General features: G+C 43.4%; 2 protein-coding genes across 4 annotated transcripts in view; one reads left to right on the top strand and one right to left on the bottom strand.

The window, feature by feature from the left end:
• Nucleotides 1-886: 886 nt before the first annotated feature.
• PDCD5 (programmed cell death 5) lies at nucleotides 887-6,252 on the bottom strand. The gene is made up of 6 exons (XM_079316201.1): nucleotides 5,674-6,252; nucleotides 4,186-4,226; nucleotides 3,011-3,072; nucleotides 2,484-2,575; nucleotides 2,182-2,253; nucleotides 887-1,837 (listed from the first exon to the last, which is right to left on the bottom strand). Exons 1-6 carry the CDS (start codon nucleotides 5,737-5,739, stop codon nucleotides 1,790-1,792), a joined length of 381 nt encoding a protein of 126 aa, XP_079172327.1. The 5' UTR covers nucleotides 5,740-6,252; the 3' UTR covers nucleotides 887-1,789.
• A 10,411-nt stretch (nucleotides 6,253-16,663) lies between these two features.
• LOC306806989 (neural-cadherin-like) overlaps nucleotides 16,664-20,386 on the top strand; it is a 61,291-nt gene continuing 57,568 nt past the window's right edge. For all 3 annotated transcript variants that reach the window (XM_079316187.1, XM_079316188.1, XM_079316189.1), the window contains exon 1: nucleotides 16,664-17,813. In XM_079316187.1, coding sequence (XP_079172313.1) covers nucleotides 16,802-17,813 — 1,012 coding nt within the window. In that variant the 5' untranslated portion in view covers nucleotides 16,664-16,801. The remainder of the gene's footprint in view (nucleotides 17,814-20,386) is intronic.

Here is a 20,386-nt window from a genome sequence, read left to right as displayed (position 1 = left end):
AGAAGGTGTAAATAGCACAAGCCAGGTTTTGCAGTGCAGTATTTTTTTATTCTTGGCTCATCACATCCAGCTTGCATTTTATTTCATGAACTATTTGTACAGATAATTCTCTTTCTTCTAACTGTGGTATTAGTAAACTACCTGGCAAAATACAAAGCTGGAAGATAGAGTGGTGGGTTTTTCAGATAAATTTTTAATCTAAGAGGTAAAATGTCAAATGACATTTGGATTTGAGGGTAATGTGTTTATTTTTCTAATAATTTATGAGTTCATCTGATTTTCTGATGTGCCTTGGATTTGTGCCAAATGATGGAAAGAAAAAACTAGTAAAAGAACTCTTGAAAATGCTCTTTTCTTTTGAGTGCTTTTGTCCAAGCATTGAGTCTATTCCAGATTTCTTTGCTTGGTTTTATAGGCATTTGAAAACTTTACCTTGTGTTTACTCTTGGTCTTTCCTTCCTCCTACATTTACAGATAACTTTATTAGGTTATGTAGTTTTAGATTTATGCACAGAGGTGTACAAAATAGAACTGTTAGTGAAACTGAGCATTTTCACATAACTTCCTTTTCCAGCCCTACAACCACATTAAAAATTAAAGGACATTGCTTGTGTTTTAATTGTAGCATGCATTTAACTAAATTATTCTTCATATTTCTCAACTATATGGATAAGAAAAATCAGTTCACCACACTTTGGCTTCAAACTCAGTAAGGATGATTAGTCTGAATAAATTTGACACACTCAGGGTATTACTAAAGCTAAGGCATCCTAATTACAAACACAGAGAAGGAAAATGCACAGTCTAAACCAAAGGAAACAAAAATAACAACTGTTTCATATATTTTAACCACATTCAGAAAAGATGAAAACCACACCCACTAGTGCTCACTTGAAACAAGTTTATTCTGTTCCAAAAAACACTGCAGTTGGAAGTGTACACGATCCTGTTAAATTATGTCAGTAAAGGGGGTCATGGGGGGGAGAGTTTATCAGCACGTTACAGTATTCATCCTACTGATTTCCATAACCATATTCTTGAATAAAGGTACAGCACAAGTTCAGTTTTACTTTATGCATGCAGGAGTTGCAGAGTTTAGGAAAATGGTCTATTTTTTCCAGGTCAGAAACACTCCAGCCGTTTGATAAAAGTGGAGGTAGTTGTAAGGATACACGATACCAAGTGTCTGAACAGTGCTGTGTATGACACACTTAACTTGCTTTGTTTGAGAGCCCAGGAACACACACGGGAACAGTTCAGCTGTTTGCTGGTAACATTTCTTTACACAGACTGCCTGATAGGAATCCCCTGATCCAAACACTATTTGGATACCTTAATTTTTAAATTTCTAGTAAGGACTAGAGAGCCAGAGGCTGGCTGGACAGGCATCCTTCAGGGACTCAGACTAACACTTCTGTGACAGAGCCTGGACAAACTTTAAACTCGGAGTTTAAAGTTTTGCTCCCTGTTTCTCACTTGGCTCCTGTGTTTGGTATCTCCAATAACAGCAAGTTAAGTGTGTGCAGTGGCTGAAAGCAGAGCTTACAGTGAGGAAGGGGCAACAAAACATTCATGCTAACAAAGCCACGGGGAACCCCATACTGCTCAGGCCGCTTATACTACAAAACTTTAAGTTATAAAATCCCCCTTCTCAGATTTATTTTACAAGTTGATTTATTGGCCTTTTATAATAATAATAAAAAAAAAGAAGCGTAAACATTTTCAGATCTTGCATTCTGCCTGCTAACAGCATTTTTCCAGGCTATTGTTTGGCAGCCTTACAGTAGTATTAATAATCATCCTCTTCATCAGAATCCAATACTTTCCTTCTGTTGAACTACAATGAAATACATAAAGTGAAAATTGGAGGGTCATGGTAAATCCAGGCTGCCACAAGCCTTTCCCAGTCCATGCCCGTGGCAATGAAGGCACTGCCTGGGCAGAACAGCCACCCCGACCCCCAGCTGCCACCCCAGGCCCAGTGGGACACAGCTGGGCCAGGCTGTCCCACACCACACTGGCCCCAGGAGCTGCTGATGTTTAGGACTGCTCTGATGGAACCCAGCACCCACCAGGGCAGGGAAAGAGGTGCAAATACAAAGTTCCACCCTGAACTGGTCCCACACGTGCAATTCTGCTGCTTTACTTTATACAACATAACATTTAGGAAAGAAAACGCACCTTCACTGTTGTTTTCTTTTCTGTTTGCTGACTCACTTTTTCAAGTATTTCTATCAAACCTTGTTCTGATACCTAAGAAAGTCAAACAAAATGTGGATAAATACTCTCTGAGAGATGCTTAGTATCAAACAACTGAATGGCAATTTCCTTTCTTACAAAATGTTTTTGATTGAATTATATAATAGTCTTTAGGAGCTATTTACAGTTAATTTAACTTACATCTATTATAAACGTCTTTCTTAAAAGAGTAAATTTGGTTTAAAAATAAATATATGTGAGCAAGAATTAGGAAATATACTCACCTTTCCAGCTAGCTGTCCAAATCTTGCCATCTGTATAAGATAATTCTCTACTGCTTTTGCTTTGTCTGGTTTCACAAGTGCTAAATTGCTTACTGCAACAAAAACAGGCTTTGTTCATTTAGGTTTTAAACATTCTCCAATACCTTCACTAGTAACAAAAAAGTGAGAAATGTCCCTAGGAAACAATCTTCTTCATGCCAGGGTTGTGAAATAAATTGTAAAAGGCATTTTCATTTATGCCAGGTACAAGACAGTAACATTTCTTAGTTTTAAATATTTTCTTCTGATTAAACAACTTTGACTCTCAGTATAATTCCTTTGACTAATTTAAGTAAAACCCAAAACATTAGCATAATTCAGATATCCATCAATCTCTCCCTTCTAATCACTCATATTGCCAACTGAAAAGCTGCAAGTTTTCTCTTCTCAGCAACAATAGGATTTTTCTAATCTGGCCTCTGTACAACACACTTTTAAGGAGTCATTGAGATGAGTACTTTTTATTAGAAATATACTTGGATACTCACATCTTGCACGAGCTGCTTGATCAAGAACTTGAGCTAAAATAGTATTTCTTATCTCTGCTTCCCTGTAAAGAAAAGTGAACCACACATTAAAAGTGGCATTTCAAACACCTAAAATAACATGCACTGAACAGCAAACTACAGAAGACTTTTGATTAATGGAAGTGGTTTCTTGAGGTCACTTCAAACCTTACATTTACATGACATCTTTTACAGCACTTCTTATCCTGGCTGAAGGTTACACAGCTGGCAACACAGCTAAGGAATCAAGGTGGAGTTTCATACTTACACCTTCTCACTGCTCATGATTACATTTTAAGGGACAAAAGCCGTGCTGCCCCTTAGATCCTGCATTTATCCATGTGGAATTCACCCCAAGGCAGTGCATGGTAAAGCACAAGGAATTGTCCATGCAATTCCAAAACCAAGCCAAAGCTCATTTACATATTTAGAACTTTGCACTAAGTCTCCATGTAATTACAATAATTGATGTCAGCATCTGCAGAACTGGAGCTTTAGTTTACGAAACTTTAGTCAACACAGACTTGAAGTGTGCAAAGTCAGCTCTTCAAACACTTGTTTACAATTTTCCCCTTAGCACAAATACTGAACAGTGTTCCCACATTGAGCTTTGACAAAAATCATTTTGCTTCAGATATTTAACTGGAATAGAAATCCCAGAAAAATGACATCTGGGAAAGGTTCTTCCCACTGCAATAGCAGCCAAACCCATCACTGACAGAAAGCACCATATTGGGAGGAGTTCTGCCAGCCTTGAAGACGTGGATCATAAACTCCTACCAACCCTGAGGAGCCAAGGACTCTGCCTTCCAGAAGCAGGTGGCAGTGGGAGGGATGGTGCTTCCCCAGAGCACCCTACTGTATCACTACAGCTCACGAGGTTACTGAGCTCAGACAAGCCCCGGGTGAAAATGAGCTGCTGCTGCTGCTGCTTTCTCATCATGCCCTCCCACCCCAGCAGGGCTCAGGCAGTATGGTCATGGCATGGGAGCCACACCTGCATCAAATCTTTGATCCATTTCAATTCCTTTGTTGGTGGTTTTCCCAGCAACAAAACAAATGTGGGGCAGCATTCCACAGAAATTAAAATACTAAAAAAAAGTAAATGGCTCAAAATTATTAGATGTAAGATCAAAATTCAGTAGCTTCATTTATACCTCTGCTTTGCTTCCTGTTGTGATGGATCAGCAGCAGGATCCTGGAGAAGGAGATCAGAGCAAATATCACAATCCAGAATCAATCCACACAGGACAGAAAGTTAAAATATTCCAGCAGCATCGATGAAAGATAAACCTGCCTGCTAAACCCGCCTGCCCATGGATGAGATCCTGGAAATGGGAATCTGCTGCTCTAGCAAATAAATGTGCCACCCTCTGCTTTCCTCACAAAGCAGTCATGCCAACAGAGGGGTGAGTGTGCTCCTGGTCTGTCCACAGATTCCTGTGGGTTTAGGCAGGAGGAGGCCTTCTCCTTAGGTCTAGGATAACAGGCTTCTCCAAAGCCAGAAAAATGACAAAAGTATTACAAATCCTTTAGAGTAAGTTAAGGATAAGTAAAATGAAATGTAACACATTCTCAGCATGGCAGCTGAAATCACAGAATCATGGAATATTCTGAGCTGGAAGGAATCCACAAGGATCATCAAGTCTAACTCCTGACACCTATGAAAAGTTAATGACGGGGTTCTACAGGAGTAGTCCTGCATTAAACACTAATACACATGAAAAACTAAAAAAGGCAAACTTCCAAGTCACTATTACTGGTGACTATTCAAAGCAAGTAACAAGAAAAAAGAAGAAATCTGAACTTGGTATAGAATAAACACCTCAGATTTTACAAGTAACATTTAAAAGTATACAAACAAGATGGAAAACCACACAGACAGGAAATGGGGCTGGCTAGAGGTAGGGAAGATGCTTCACAGGAACAACAAAATTGACAATTCATATAAATGCATATATGGATGGTGTCAGAGGATGGTGTCCAACTCTTTTCAGTGGTGCCCTGCACAGGACAAGGAGCAATGGCCAACTAAGCTACACTAAAACACAAGTTTCACCTCAACACGAGGAAGAACTTCTTTCCATGGAGGGTGACAGAGCACTGGAGCCCAGGGAGGGTATGGAGTCTCGTCTCTGGAGACATTCCAAACCCACCTGGACACATTCCTGTGTCACCTGCTCCAGGTGACTGCCCTGGTGAGAGGTTGGACTGGATGATTTCCAGAAGTTCCTTCCAGCCCTAACAATTCTGCGATTCTGTGATCCAGCTCCGAAAACTGAGCTGGCTGGAAAGGCTAGGAAGGTAATGCATGGAATGGTGAGTGGTGGGGGGCGGGAACGCTGGAGTGCCGAACCTCCCAGGGCAGGAGCGGAGGGAGGTGCCGGCGGGGGCCGGGGCTGCCTCGGTGCCAGCCAAAGCTCCGGGCACGGCCGGGCCTCTTCCCGCTTCTTCCAGCCTCGGTCACGCAGATGCCTCTCCTCTTCTCCTCCAGCCCCGGGGAGGCGCCGAAAGCGGCCCGGGCGGAGGCTGGGGCACTGCCTCACCCCGTGCCCGGCCCTGATCCCCCGTTCCCTCACCCCGTGCCCGGCCCTGATCCCCCGTTCCCTCACCCCGTGCCCGGCCCTGATCCCCCGTTCCCTCACCCCGTGCTCGGCCCTGATCTCGCCCAGCCGCCGCTGCCGCAGCGCCTCCAGCTCTTCGTCCGCCATGGCTGAGGCCGCCCGCGCCAGGCGCTGCCAATCCACCGCCGAACGCGGTTCCCGCCCCGCCGCGCCCGCGCCAGGCGAGGCCAATCCACCGCCGATGTCCGAGCCCCCTGATCGGGGCGGGGGACACAGGGACGGGTTTGGGATGTGTCCAGAGGGGGACTCCACACCTCCCTAGCTCTGGCACCCGCAGTGTAAAGAAGTTCTTCCTCATATTGGTGTGCAACCTGTGTTTTAGCTTACGGCTACTGCTTTTCGCCCTGTCGCCGGACACTACTGAACAGAGCCTGGCACCATCCTCTGGAGATACCGGTATGAACTGATGAGATTCCTCTCACGATTCTCCAAGCCCAGGTCTCACAGTCCCTCCTCATCACAGAGATGCTCCAGACCCCTCGTTATCTTTGTGGTCTCTGCTGAACTCTATCCAGCAGCTCCTTGACTTTCCTGAACTGCCTCTCTTTAGGGAGCTGCCGGCGTGAGGGAGGGGAGCGGGACGGGACCAGCCCAGAGTGCGCTGTATGTGAGGGCACTGGGCCAGCCTGGGAGTGCCCTGTGTGTGAGGGCACGGCCCTGGAGTGCTCAGTGTGTGAGGGCACTGGGCCAGCCTGGGAGTGCTCAGTGTGTGAGGGCACGGCCCTGGAGTGCTCTGTGTGTGAGGGCACGGCCAGAGAGTGCGCTGTGCGTGAGGGCACGGCCAGAGAGTGCTCAGTGTGTGAGGGCACGGCCAGAGAGTGCGCTGTGTGTGAGGGCACGGCCCGGGAGTGCGCTGTGCGTGAGGGCACGGCCAGAGAGTGCGCTGTGTGTGAGGGCACGGCCAGAGAGTGCGCTGTGCGTGAGGGCACGGCCAGAGAGTGCGCTGTGTGTGAGGGCACGGCCAGAGAGTGCGCTGTGCGTGAGGGCACGGCCAGAGAGTGCGCTGTGCGTGAGGGCACGGCCAGAGAGTGCTCTGTGCGTGAGGGCACGGCAGGACGGGCACGGTCCCAGCTTGGCTAATAGATCACCGAGGTTTTACCGTGTCTCTGTGTGCCAGTGACTGCTACAAATGTCACCATGGACTAGTGCCCTGGGCTCTATGTCTGCCACGGGCCCTCCGATTTTCTCTAAAAAGCAGCAGTGGGCACATGGATGGGTGGAGCATCCCACGGGAGCAGCAGGGAGTGGCGCTGCCCGAGCTCTGCTCGGCTGGGGCTCCCCGAAAGTGCCTCCCTGTGCTGGGCCCCCCTGCTCCCCAGTTCCGTCCACAGTCAATGGGGCACTAAAAGACATCCTGACCTTCAGCCACGGCCCTGTCTCTGGAATCAAATAAGAAAAAATCCCCAAACCCCCACCAAAAAGCTGACAAAGGTAGTGGTCTTAATCAGACTGGGTACAAAGACACTTTAATAGCGTCAAAATAGCGAAATAAGTATTACTGACACTCTCATTCAATTGCTTCAATCATGTTAAAAAAGTAACTTTCGCACCTCAAATTTCAGCCTTTATTGTTGGTCACTCACTCTTTTTATTAAAGGTGGTGGGTTTTCCACTCGTACTTTAAGATTTGAAGAAACAATCCCAAAAGCTGCTCTACCAGGATGAACAAACCACAAGTCCGTTAAAGCACGGCTAATAAAGATGTATATCCAAATATTTCTGGTCTAGTTTTAAACAGTAACAAAATGTGTCAAGTGCTTGTTCCTTTAACAACTCTTGCAGTGAGTGAATGCAAACAAAAGTTGTGCAGTTAATTTTCTGTGTATCTTTCTATGTTGCACCCTCCAGCTGGATCACAGGAGCCGGTCTCTCGTGCCTGAAAACCTCTCATCCTCCCTCGTGTCCTGAGAAGCGTGTTCAGACTGACTGGAAATCCGAGCTATTTGGGGATGCCGTTTATAATAGCGGCTCAGAAGGCAGGATTTGGTTTGTCCTTCCCCGTGGGCAGCAGAGGGAGCCCTCGGTCTACACAAGAGTATTCGGTGCTCATTGTTAAACCAGAAAACAAAACAAAAAATTGTTGGTTTGTGGGGTTTGGTTTTGTTTTGGTTTTTTTGCCGCACAGTATGTTCTCCCAGATGAAGCTTTAATCTATATCGTACATCTCTGCTGCTGTAAATTCATGCTCTATTATACCACCATATGCTTGGCTTTGCTCAGAGAGAGCTGCAGTAATCCTAACACTTCATCTCACTTTATAGATATTTGTGTTGCAGCTTTCACTGCATATTGTTTGCTCACACACTTAAAGGTTATGTCTTAATAAGTTGTTCTGGATGATTTTATTAGCAGGAAGCTGGCAGTTGATGAGTTTTTGTATTTGGAGGAGGTGTTGTAGTTATTGTCAATTATTACAATATGAGGCTCAGGAAGCAAAAAGGGAGAGTTTGATTCATTAAACAAATCTGGAGGCAACAGTGCTTTAGGTTGTATATAATTTTGGGTCTGTCAGTTTCCTGGTTTCTTTTTCAGCTGCTCCCAGGCATAGATCATTTCCTCTCCAAACTGAGCAGCTCTTAATGCGAAAGCATGGAAGGATGGACCAGGGTTTTTCAGAATCAGTTGAGTTGTTTATAGGGTTCAGAACCTTTAGTTGTGATGCAGAAATTGTGGGTTCCTGAAAGTTCTAGATACTTTGATGTATCCACAGAATGCTGTGTATCATTTGTATTGATAAAGGATGGTAAACAGAAAAGAGAAGTTTTAAAAGCCTATTTTTTAAACTTATTCTCTGTATTCTTTAAGACTGTCAGCTGTCAAAAACTCAGTATGAGTTGGTTTTCCAAGTAATAATGCTCTATGTGTACATTAGGAATTCAGCAGAGTTATCCAGACTACTTGAGACATGTAAAAATCTCCAGGAGATCACTTTCAATAAGCAGGATCCTTCACAAGCCCTTTGAGACTCAATTTCAAACACTAGAGGGCTAAAGAAAAGCTGCTGATGCTTTCCCCCAAGGTTTTAATCACTATAAATGGTGTCTTTCTTTAAGTAATATTCAGACTGACCTCATAATCATCCTCGGAATGACACTGTATTAGAGTCATAACAGAATGCCTGAAAAAACTCATGAATGAAACATCTCATTCCTCAAGCAATTGTAAATAAAGCAAAAATACTGATGGTTGTGGCAACAGTCTGCAAACTCTGTTTAGCATTCTGCTTGGAAGATACAGTAGAAATCCTCGCTTGATGAAATCCTTGCTTGATGAAATCCTTGCTTAGATATCTCTGGCCTAAATTAAAGTTTTAATAAAAATTAATCACAGAAACATTGCTATAAAAATAGGCAAACATTGCAATGCCTTCAAAATAAGCATTGCAAGATTTTTCCACCTTACAGAAACTGAAGAAAGATACCTTAGGAAAAGTAATATTAAGAATAAAAAAGAAAACTGAATTGTATTTGATGAGAAAGAAATTAAGAAAAAATTACAGCAAGAGTGGAAACAATCTTCAATAATTAATAGTGAATTTTAAGCATCTAATTACTAATTATACAGTAACATTGTGCCTGTTCCAATGCTTATTGAAACCATAGAAGATTTCCCATTTAATTCCATTGTCCTATAAACAAACACAGCAATGCAGACAAGGTTATTTGCAGTGCAATACTCTGAATGGTGCTTCAGCAGTGGGCACTAATTAATAAATATATGTGTCAAGACAAACATTGTGCCCAGGCTGGACCATGGCTTTACAAAGATTTGTATGCAATAATACCAAAATACAGTAGAATAGGTTTGGAAGTGGAATGATGTCCATGTGTGAGGAGATCTCAGATTGTAAAGGACAGGAGAGAGAAAAGGAAAAATATAACTCTTTACAGTTTTGTTGACAGACTTTTTAATTACATTTAATTTCAAAGACTAAATAGCAAATGTTTTGTAGGAACACAATCCATATAGTGTCATCAAATGTGAGGAGCACATTCAGGTTTTCCTTATTTTATATACATATATAAAGTGAGATACAGAAGCTGTGATTAGATGATAGTATCTTACAGTTTTCAGTAGGAACTGAATTGGGGTTTAAGTCCAACCTGCAAACTACTTGAGTTCATGTGTAATTTTCAGTCCATTGAAATGTCTATACATATATATATATATATGCATATTTCCTATTTTAGGATTGCCATCACTCATGGATTTGCTCTGCTACACAGATGTCCACAGGTATTTTAACTTGGCTGAAGCCATTAAGGGGATTTTTATTACTATATATATGCTCTTACACCATAATTCTTTTTAAACATTTGTGTTAAATGTGATTTGGGTTTTTTGTTTTATTTTTGCGTATCAAGAAATAGAGCATGAAAGTATTTGAGTTTTTGGCCAGAACCTCATACTTCAGGTAGTTCATTCTCCTTCTGGGTATTGTACTTGTGTCCATGGGAAGCAGCTGTGTGTAATGAGCTGGAGCACAGCAAAGCAAATGAAACAGAAACTGCATTATCAGCATATATATGAAGTGAGGGTGGACTGTGGCTTAAACCAATTCCTGTTTTTCTTTTGGAATTGTGATATTTTCCTATGATAATATTTACAGTATCGTTAAATTTCTACAAGATTAAGCACTTAGTCACTTATTTGTTGTTTTGGATAATGAGGGATGTTGACTGTATTGTTTTACTGCCCCTTCTTAAAGACTTTTTTCCCATATTTCAGGTTCAGAGTGGGAAATAACTTGAATGGGACAACTGCATTGACAGTTTAGAACCATTGCATTCAGCTGAGCAGGTTAAGCACTGCCTGTAAGAGAAGATCAGGATTGCCTTTCTTCCTTAGCTCTCCTTGCAGCTGAACATTGCTTGTTCTGAAACATGTTCCCTGGCTCCCCCAAAAAAATCTGAACTATGATTATAGGGAGTAGACAATTTAGAACTATCCCCCTAAGTTAAAAAGAAGGCTCTTGCAGTTGCCAGCAGTATTGTTTTATTAAGTAAAATCAGATACTCTCACTTTTATAAAAGTGTTCATTTAGGAGTTTTGTAACTGTTGCTACATATAGATGTGGAAGTTTATGCTTGTTGTTCACCAGAATTACTTTTGCTTTAAAAAAACAATCAAAAGAAACCCCAAAAGAAACCCTTCCATATTATTTGAACTTTGTGAAATTGAAGCATGGCTCTCTCAAAATAGAATACTTTTGTTAAAAAGTGATGCATTAAGCCAGCAGTTTTCTCTTGGGAGTGAGCATGTACTTGCTTTAGTAACAGACATGAACTAGTGCTGGTTTTTTACTTATTTTTGGAAATGACACAGGTAGGAGATGCACTAGATTTTTTTTTGTTGTAAGTATTTATTGCATTCCAACTACTAAATTTTGTGTAGCTTATGGAAAAATGTCTATTTTAAATGGTCTGGAACACCATTGGTTCTAATTATTTATTTAAGAGCCCATGAAATAAAAGATGCACATTAAAAATATTGAAGTTATCCACTTTACCTCACTGTCAGTTTCCCCTTTTGACTGCTGTGTCACTGAGATGAAAAGATAGAGGAATAAATGGAGGGCAGATTTCACAGAAAGCTAAAGGAGGGTGATTGAAGACTAGAGACTGGGAGAGAAGAGGTGAGACTAGAGACTGGGAGAGAAGAGGTGAGACTGGGGTAAAAAGTAGTGCTTGCTCATGTTTTACTTCTGTCATTTGCCTTTGCTTAGGTCAAGGTGTGCTGAGAAGGACCGAGCTGATCCTGCAGAGCTTTGGCTGCCCCAAACTGTTCCTGTGAGCTGTTCTGGGGGAGGGGAATGGAGCAGGACAAAAGTGAATATCCTAACTGTATTATGAGGAAAGCAGGGGATCTGCTGCCTGAGCACTGCTTTACCTGCAGTCATTTCCAACAGAATTAAACAAGAGGTAGACTGACTGCCTCCAGCTTGTCTCACCACACTTTCATATCACATGAAAGATGAATCCTTCACAGAGGCACCATTCCTCACTGAATCCTTGGGCTGTACAAACAATATTTTCTCTGTATCCCCATACAGCAGCCTTAAGCTTTGGCTTCTAAATTTCCAGCATTAATATGCTCAAGTATTTTTAACATGTAAGAGCACAAAATGTAAGTTAGATAAATCAGAATAATGGTTTAGGTTTGTATCACTGTTGAGCTTTAATTTTCAAAGATGAAGATAAGATAATTACTTTACAGGTGGTTCCTGCCCTTGTTGATAGCATGTTATTCTTTATCACTGACTAAACCAGAATATTTCTTACAATACTGTTCTGGTTGACACCCTTGCTAATTGTGATGCACAGTATCAGATACCTCAAATTAACCAGACACCAGTGCATGGTCCTGTCACACTATTTGGAGTTATTTAAACAAATATTATTTTTGAAGGATTGTTTACAGAAACCTCTTGTGAGTACCTTTCTGTTAAATGTGCTGATGTGTGATACTTCAAAGTTTGCTTCCTTCCACCTGGTAGCAAACCCATCCCAAATCTAGGAAGTCTCTGTGGAGGAGTGTTGCACTGGACACAGGATCTAGGTCAGTCCATCTGTGGTTTTCAGAGCTACTGACCTTGGCAGATGTGGGCTCCCTGATTTTGTAGCACTTGTCTGCTCCAGACCCTGGAAGCCTTCACATCCTAAGCCATAGGGCTGCAGTCCAGTGCTGTCCTTCCCAGAATTGGGAAATCTGGAAGGCCAGCAACCCTTTAGGCCAGATGCTGAGCAGCACACCAGATGCCTGCCTGGCTTCTGCTGGAAGCTGGGCAGAATAGAATCAAACACATTTTCTTTGCCAAATCTGCACATTCTGACAATGCAATTTGTTCTTCTGATTAGTTCTGCTGAGGTAAAAATAGTCTGGGTTTCACACATTGAGAAATGTGACGACCAAAACAAAAGATACCGGAAGTTATGGAGAGTTACACCTGTGAATAGGAAAGACAAGCAAGAATGAATGGGTTATTTATGTTTATTGCACATATAAAAACAATTGAAAAAAAATTGGAACAAGGTTTACTAAGATTTAGTGGTGGGCATATGTATTTGTTGTGTTTTATGTATTGAATATGAAAGCAGCAGTCTGCTTCTCACAGAGATTTTATTAAGGCAGTATGGGGATGGAACATAGTTTTAAGAAAAATGAGTGTTTAGAGAGTAGGATAAAGTAATGCAAAAATCACTGTTTTTTAGAAAAAATTATATTACCTTTTCTGTGACAATTGCAAGTAAAAAAAACTTAATCGTGGGAAGACTTAGGGGCTGAAGAAAAGCTTTTCTGTAAAGGTTTTCAAACTGTTTACTGACATTAATAATGATGAGTTTCTCTTGGTAAGCAGCAAGGCACCAGCCAGGGAAAACAGGGTATACCTTTAGAGTGTGATTCAGTGACAATTAATCATGACTGTTTGTCTGGCTTGAATACACCTCAGGTTTCCCTTTTTGATATGGCTGTATAGCTGATGTAGTTTGATTATAAGTCATGCAGGAGGTGTTTCTGGCTGCATAGGTATGTCTATATAGGTACATTATTGAAATTTAAACATTTGCTCTAACCTTCTTGGAGTTGTATATAGAACACCATGCTTAGCAGCAGAAAGGGTCTTCCAGCTGGTTGAAATAAACTGGAAAGTAGTTGTTATAAAATACTGAAAGATACTGAAAATGTCACAAGCTTTTCCCTTTTGGAGGAAGAATTCTGCTTTTAGCATGACAGAAGGTGTTTCTTGCACTCATTTCAGTGCTAGATTCCAAGAAAAATTTGTGGCTTATAGAGAGAAAGCTGCATAAAGAACTAGCAAGGATTAGACAACAGCAGCTGTACTTCTGAATAATTTAAGTTTAATTTGCAAAATTATACAGGAAAGGATTATCACTTGTACTTGCTTTTCAGGAAATGGAGCTACAAGTGTTGTTATAAGAAGTGACAATGTACAAACCATCTCAAATAGCATGGGGGCTGTTGTGTCACTCTGGGCTGGATCCTACAAAGCTGCTTGCCAAGACACTTGTAGAATCCTGAGTGGGGAGTAAATAGTGCAGGAGGATCTTCCTTTGTCTGGATACATAGCAGAGCAGAGCCCTTCCCGAAGGTTTAAACTTGGGCTTGAGAGGAATGTCTGTCAGGTGCACCTGGTGACACATACAACATCTTGTTCCTGAGGGGTCAATTAATTCTGTTATGATTATATATTTACAGTTATTTATAGTAAAAGATCCTAGGGGACTTCCAGCCCTTTTCTTCTCCTGGAAAGCCAACTATTGAGTATGTGGCAGTCAAGAGCACTCACTGCTTCAGGCATATTTGCCTTTTGATCAAAAGCAAAGTTGATTGTCCCACTTTTCCCTAAGCCATCCTGCTCTTCAGCTACAAGGTGTATGTAAACCAGGAAGAGTGTCTTGTTCTTCTCTCCTGCCTCAATATTGACACTGCAGTCCCATAAGGTTAAGGCAAATTTTCCTCAGAATGTTTCCTGCTCATATTTCAGAGGAATTCTACTTTGTAAACTGCAAATTCTGCATCAAATGCTTGTCATGATTTTTTTTTTATTTGTTTATATATAAATCACTAAGTTACAGACTGTTACATTTCAGTAATTTCCAAACATTAATTCATAACATTGACAGAGATTATGATTTTGTCTTGGCCTTGCCATCACCTGATCATATGGGTGAACCTCAGTAACCAGCAGGTTGGTTTAACCAGATGCTGTGTGTGACCAGGAGATATCTGTGGTCATGTGAGATCTCTGGAAATGATGCTCACCTGCACTCCAGGCTTGCAAGAATCTGTGCAGAATCTGTGAGCCTGGGCAGCAGTTTTACTCTCAGGTATGTTATGTGTACCTTGAGGGTTGTAAATTCTGGATTTTACAGAGATAAGAGAGGCAAATTTCAAGTTACTGTAATAAAAGATGCACATATGTAATCCAAGGCAGGACCAAAAAAAAAAAAAAATTCTTGCTTTAATGCAAGAACTGGTGAATCTTGACAAATCAAAATTTAGAGGTAATAGAAATAAAAGATTTTGTAAATGGGAGAATGGTCTGGAATATACATAGAACCCTGATGAGATCTCAGAGAGTGCTGTTCAACAGACAGGAAAAGGAAGCAAATGATGTGAAGGTTTATTATCTTCTAGATCTCAACAAACTTCTGAAGTAGAAGACCTGAGGAGATTTTACTGCAAAGCCACTGTGGTCAGGATTTCTGGAGGTAGGCTGAAGGCAAAAGGACTCTGACTATACAATATCCTGGGCACCAATTCAGATTCTCACTGATTTGCAGAATTGGTAATAGGGTTAATGAGTGTCAAGTATTTATGATTACCACAGGGCAATGACGTATAAAACAACATCCTTTTATTTTTTCAATGAGCAGTGGTATAAGGTCTCTATTTTTTTCCAAAAACCTTGTGCAGTCTCCCAGGTTCCTGTCCATGTGCTGATTAGGATAATGTAGGTTGAGTTCTGCATTTGAAATCATGAATGAGGCTCATCTTTAGTCTGATACAACCACATGTGTGTTTAAATTACTTATCTGTTGAACTTCTGATGCAGAAGTAAAAGACCTTGCAAAATATAGTACTGTTTCTGGTATGTTTTTACAGAGGAAAATCCTAGTGGATGTAGAAAACAGAACTCACTAAAATGCTCTCATAAAATGGTTTGATAAAAAATTGATCAAATACTAATTGTAGATTCCTTGTAGTATCCTACTAGTTAAGAAACTCTTGGAAAAAATCCTTTTATCTTCAAGCCGTGTAAATCTTTGTGACCAAATTATGGGTTCTTCCCATCCCATTCCATTCTTTATTGCCCTTTCCTCTGTACATATCCACAGACCTCACAAATTTTCTGTTTTAAGGCAAAGAAGAGCCTGCACAAAAGCACTGAAGATAACATCCCATATAGGAGGGTGCTTTTATAGAGACATCTCAATGTGAGGTGTAACTGGAGAGAATATATTAATGTGTGAAGTTGATGATTTGTATCTCCTGGATTGCTTGCAGGATGAAATGGAGATGGTGACTCCCCACTGGTAAAAGTAGAGCACTTGCATTTTTCATTCTGAGTCTCCCATAGGCTTCCTACTTGATCCTGGACTGCCAATTCCCCAAAAAGTCAATCAGTTTCTCTGAAAAGTTACAGAAAGGCACAATTTTGTGTCTATAAACTTTTTTACAGTCTTGGGTGGCACACATAAAGGAAATGCACTGTTTTATAAGAAATGTGAATATTATCCAGTCTCATGAAATTTGAGTAATGTGACCAACATGGAATATCTTTTATTATTTTGCTGTTCTTTAATCTCAGAACGATTCTTAATCTTAAATGATTCATGTACCACATAAACACAGCGAATCCCCATTTTATATTGTGTTGGACTTTATTCTTGAAAGCACTGATCTGTTTTGAAGAGGAATTGCATAATCTAGTAACTTTTTGTACAACATCACTGATTTATGTAGTCATAACATGGCGAAATTTAGTTTTATTGGGTTTTAAGTTTTACTCCAAAAATCCAAACAGGCAAATAACTGTTGAATTATATTCCCCTCTGGTCATCACCAGAAACATTCTTTAGTCAAGTTACGTTTCATCAAGATTTTTTTACCTTCACAAATCGGCAGGTGTATGGGAGCTGATTAATTGACCAAAAATGTGACTTTAGGTCAGTGACAGCGCTCAGGTACAAACTGGGAGCAAAACTGGCATTTCAGAATAGGTAGCTTTCTAGAAATCAACAATTCAATGTTTTCAGGGGACACCGGAGTGCTGGAGGAGCCTGTTTGACAAGACTGCAGGACATCACCTGTGCACTGATGCCCGCGGCGCGCAGACGAAGAGCTCGGCTGCTGAGGAAAGAGCGGGCTGGATGGAGGAGGTAAAGCGAGCGGTAGATTGTTACATCATTGGGACATTTGGGCGGTTCGCCCAGTGGGGACATCCCAAAGCAGGCGCACGGGACGGCTCGTTCCGCGCGCACTCGGACCGGGAGAAGGCAGGGCGGGGGCGGGAGCGGCCCCGCTGCCCCAGCCCCTCCCCGCCCGCCCACTGCGGGCAGGGCCGGGCCGGGCAGCGCGGGGAGCGCCGCGCTCCCGCCCGCAGCCGCCGCCGCTCGCAGCCGGTATGGGCCCCCGCGGAGCGCGGCGCGGAGCCCGGCGCGCCGCCGGCTGCCTGCTGCTGTGCTGGGCTCTGGCCGCCGCCCCGCGCAGGACACCCTCGTTCGACGGGCACGTCGCGGAGAACCGGCCGGCGGGCACGCGGGTGCGCGGGCTCAGCATCCCCCTGACGCGGCTGGGGCCCGAGCCCTGGTGCGCCAAGGTGCAGGGGCGCCGCTGGCACCTGCAGCTGCTGGGCGAGGGACACTCGCACTTCCAGGTATCGCTGGACGCGCGCACGGCCCGCGTGTGGCTGCGCACCCGCCGCCCGCTGGACCGCGAGGCGCGGGCGCTCTACTCGCTGCGCCTGGGGCTGTGCTGCAAGCGCTGTGCGCCCCAGGGCGCCGAGCCCGCGGAGCTGGCCGCGCTCACCGTGCGCGTCCTGGATGACAACGACAACGCGCCCCGCTTCGTGGGCCCCGGTTCCGCGCAGCTCCGCGTGGAGGAGACGCTGGCGCTCAAGTCCCAGGTGTGGCAGGCGCGGGCCGAGGACGCGGACGCGGGCGCCAACGCGGAGCTGCGCTACTTCGCCCTCCCGCGCAGCGCGCACTTCTTCGTGGTGCCGCGCAGCGGGCGCGTGGTGCTGGTGAGCTCGCTGCTCCACCTGCGCGCTCCCATCCCGCTGCGCCTCTACGCGCGGGACCGCGGCCGGCCCGCGCTGCTCAGCGAGCCTCTGGAGCTGGAGGTGCTGCCGCAGCCCAAGCGCCTCCCGCCGCCGCCGCCCCGCCGCCGCCGGGCCGCGCTGCCGCCCGCCGCTCCCCTGGCGCTCGCCCTGCCCGAGGACGCCCGCCCGGGCACCCGCCTGGCCACCCTGGCCCCCGCGCGCTTCGCCTCCGCCTGGTTCGAGCTGCTTTCGCCGCCCGTCGAGGAGTCGCCGGTGAGCGTGGAGCGAGAGAGCGGCGAGGTGACGCTGCGCGCGGCCCTGGACAGGGAGGCGGTGGCCGCCTGGGAACTCGTTGTCCGCGTCCAGGAGCGCCGAGGTGGGTGCGAGGCAAAGTCTCAGACGAGCAGTTGTCTTGTCCCAGCAGGGAGTTGGAGGATAGTTTGTCTCCGGGTGACAAGCAACACCTAACGATGGTTTAGCATCAGGTGTCGTATGCAGTGTTGTGGATTGTACTTTTGGTCTTTAAACTCTGTAAACCATCACTATTAAAAACACCAAAAGTGATTAGGAGACACTGTGCAGCTTAGGAAAAGTGAACTGTACAGCTGTGTGAAAATGCTTGGAGCAGTAAGGTGTTCAGCAGAATTTGAAGTGTTTCACCGGTTAGAATTCTTAATTGTTAGTGAGTGGTTGAGGCACAGTATGTTAGATACAGCGTGCTTCTTACACACAGGTGTTTGTTGTTAATGTTGTCTATAGCTCTCATCCTGTAAGTGCCTAACTTGAAGCATGCAGCTGAAGGATGCCATTGAGTTTCGAGTCATTATTAAAGTTGAGCATGTTTAACTCACGAGCATGATGTGGAGTTTTGCAGGACTGGAGCCTTTGTGTTTAAGCAGCTTTACTTTTTAAAAAAATATCTCAGGAGTTCAATGTGCTCCATTAAAATGGAACATCTTAATTTGTCTTAAATTGTCATTTTTCACAAGCTCTTACTTTGATGGAATACCTAATTTCATTTACTGATTACAAGTACTGCTTTTTAAAATTCTCTTTTCCTTTTCAATTGTCATCTTGCTTAATATTTTTCACTTACAAACATACAGATCAGTTTAAACATATTTTTAATTTATGAATGGTGGATATCTGTTCATATTGATCATGTCGCTTTTTTTATTTTTATGTTACTTGCGATTGTAACAAGCTTCCAAAGATTGCCCAGAATGAGTATTCTGGAGAAAATCTTATCAGAAGAGATGAGTTGTTTGGTCTAATTCAGTCTTGAACAGGTTCAGGAAGTGTTTGGCATGATGGTACTTCTAGTGGTTGTGAAAACGATTAATTGCTCAGCAGTGCAGCTGCTCAGAGTGATTTCCCTCAGCCACAGAGCAGCGCGGGCGGGAGAGATGAAAAGCTTCCCACGCGATTCCTGTCCCTTATCTCTCCTGTTTCTGACTGAGGGGCTGCCCATAGGAGTGAGAGGCAGTTTATTCCTCGGTGTCTGTGAAATCCCTGCGGATGCCTGCGGGGCTCTAATTAGCGCTGACAGTTTCGGTGACACGGGTGAAGCAGGCTGCACCAGCAGCTCCTTTCGCTCGGGTCCTGAGGAGCAGCTCTCAGATCCTCCTCTCCTTCTCTCGGGGGTTTTGTCGTGCCTGTCGCTGTCGCGTGCTGGTGTCAGTCACTTGCACTGGCTTTGTGCTGTGTGCTAGCCTGAGCTTTGGCTGTAGACCAAGAGCTTGATAGACCAATTTCCAAACACAGCACTTTGTGTGTCCCACCCCCGCTACTCGGTCTTGAGCAAGGCTACCTGCCAAAGGGAATGTCATTGCTCCGGGGCAGTGACAGAATCCATCGGGGCAATCCGAGTGTGCCGCTGGGATGTTCACCCACTCTGTCACGTAGCTCAACTTCCAGCCCTTTGCCGGTATCACAGTTCCCTCTGTCAGGATCGAGAAACGTTGTTAGAGAAGTTGTAGATAACCTTGCCTCCGGTTAATGCTGGTCTCACCTTTGTCATCGTTTTTTTACCCTTACCCAGTCTAATATAGAAGTCTGAGGTTGCCTGGAACAAAGCTTGTCATTCTGTCATACCAGAGATTTCACTTCCAAAACAATGCTTGCTAATGCAGTTAAAAAATTCTGAAACAAGTTTTAACCTAATTTTAGGGAATTTTTTTTACCATCATGTAGTTTCACTAAGTAGTTTGGAGCATTTTCCACTAGCCTAATATATAACTGCTGGTAGTATGTAGTAGTGAGAGAGTAAACCTCTTAAGAAATGTGTAGGACTGAGTTCTGACTCTGAGATTAAGAAGACAGCAATTAATTGTGGGCAGTCCAAATGCCATACTTGTGGTGATTTTAAATTTTGTGGTTTCAAGGATACTAAATTCAAAATACATCTTATTAATACTATTGCTTTGATCAATTAAATGTTAATAATTACTCGATACTTTCTAAACTCTTTCAAGTTGCAGAATTCTTTCATACTCCTATAGGAGTAAAAATACATTTAACATAATACTTTGAAACAGATTTAGAAAGTTCTGTCTTTCTCCTTACTCACAATCCAAACTGAGAAATCTGAGAAGAGAAAACCAAAAGGAAGGGGTAGAAGAAAGTTATGCTAGGCATCTATGTGCTTTCCTTAGTCTGAAATAGATACAGAATATTGTAAAAGCACCAGGACAAAAGACAGTATATACAAAAGTGAACTTTCAGGATGAATTAAAGTGTGGAGATGACTACACAGAATTTTGTTGTGAATAAAAGTTCAAGGTCAGGTTCTTTCTCAAGTTTGGTTACTTTGCTTTTAACATTTGTGGTCACTTATTTTGCATTACACAAATCCATAAATATTTAAATAGCTGTGGGTTTCTACTATTAGAGCTTATGATAATCAGGTATCTATTTCTTTTCAAGTGGTATAAAGTTGTATTAATTTAT

The sequence above is a fragment of the Erithacus rubecula genome (genome assembly GCF_903797595.1).
Source record: "Erithacus rubecula genome assembly, chromosome: 12".
NCBI lineage: Eukaryota > Metazoa > Chordata > Aves > Passeriformes > Muscicapidae > Erithacus > Erithacus rubecula.
The sequence above is the reverse complement of the archived record's forward strand: the minus strand, read 5'-3'. Positions and strand labels throughout refer to the sequence as shown.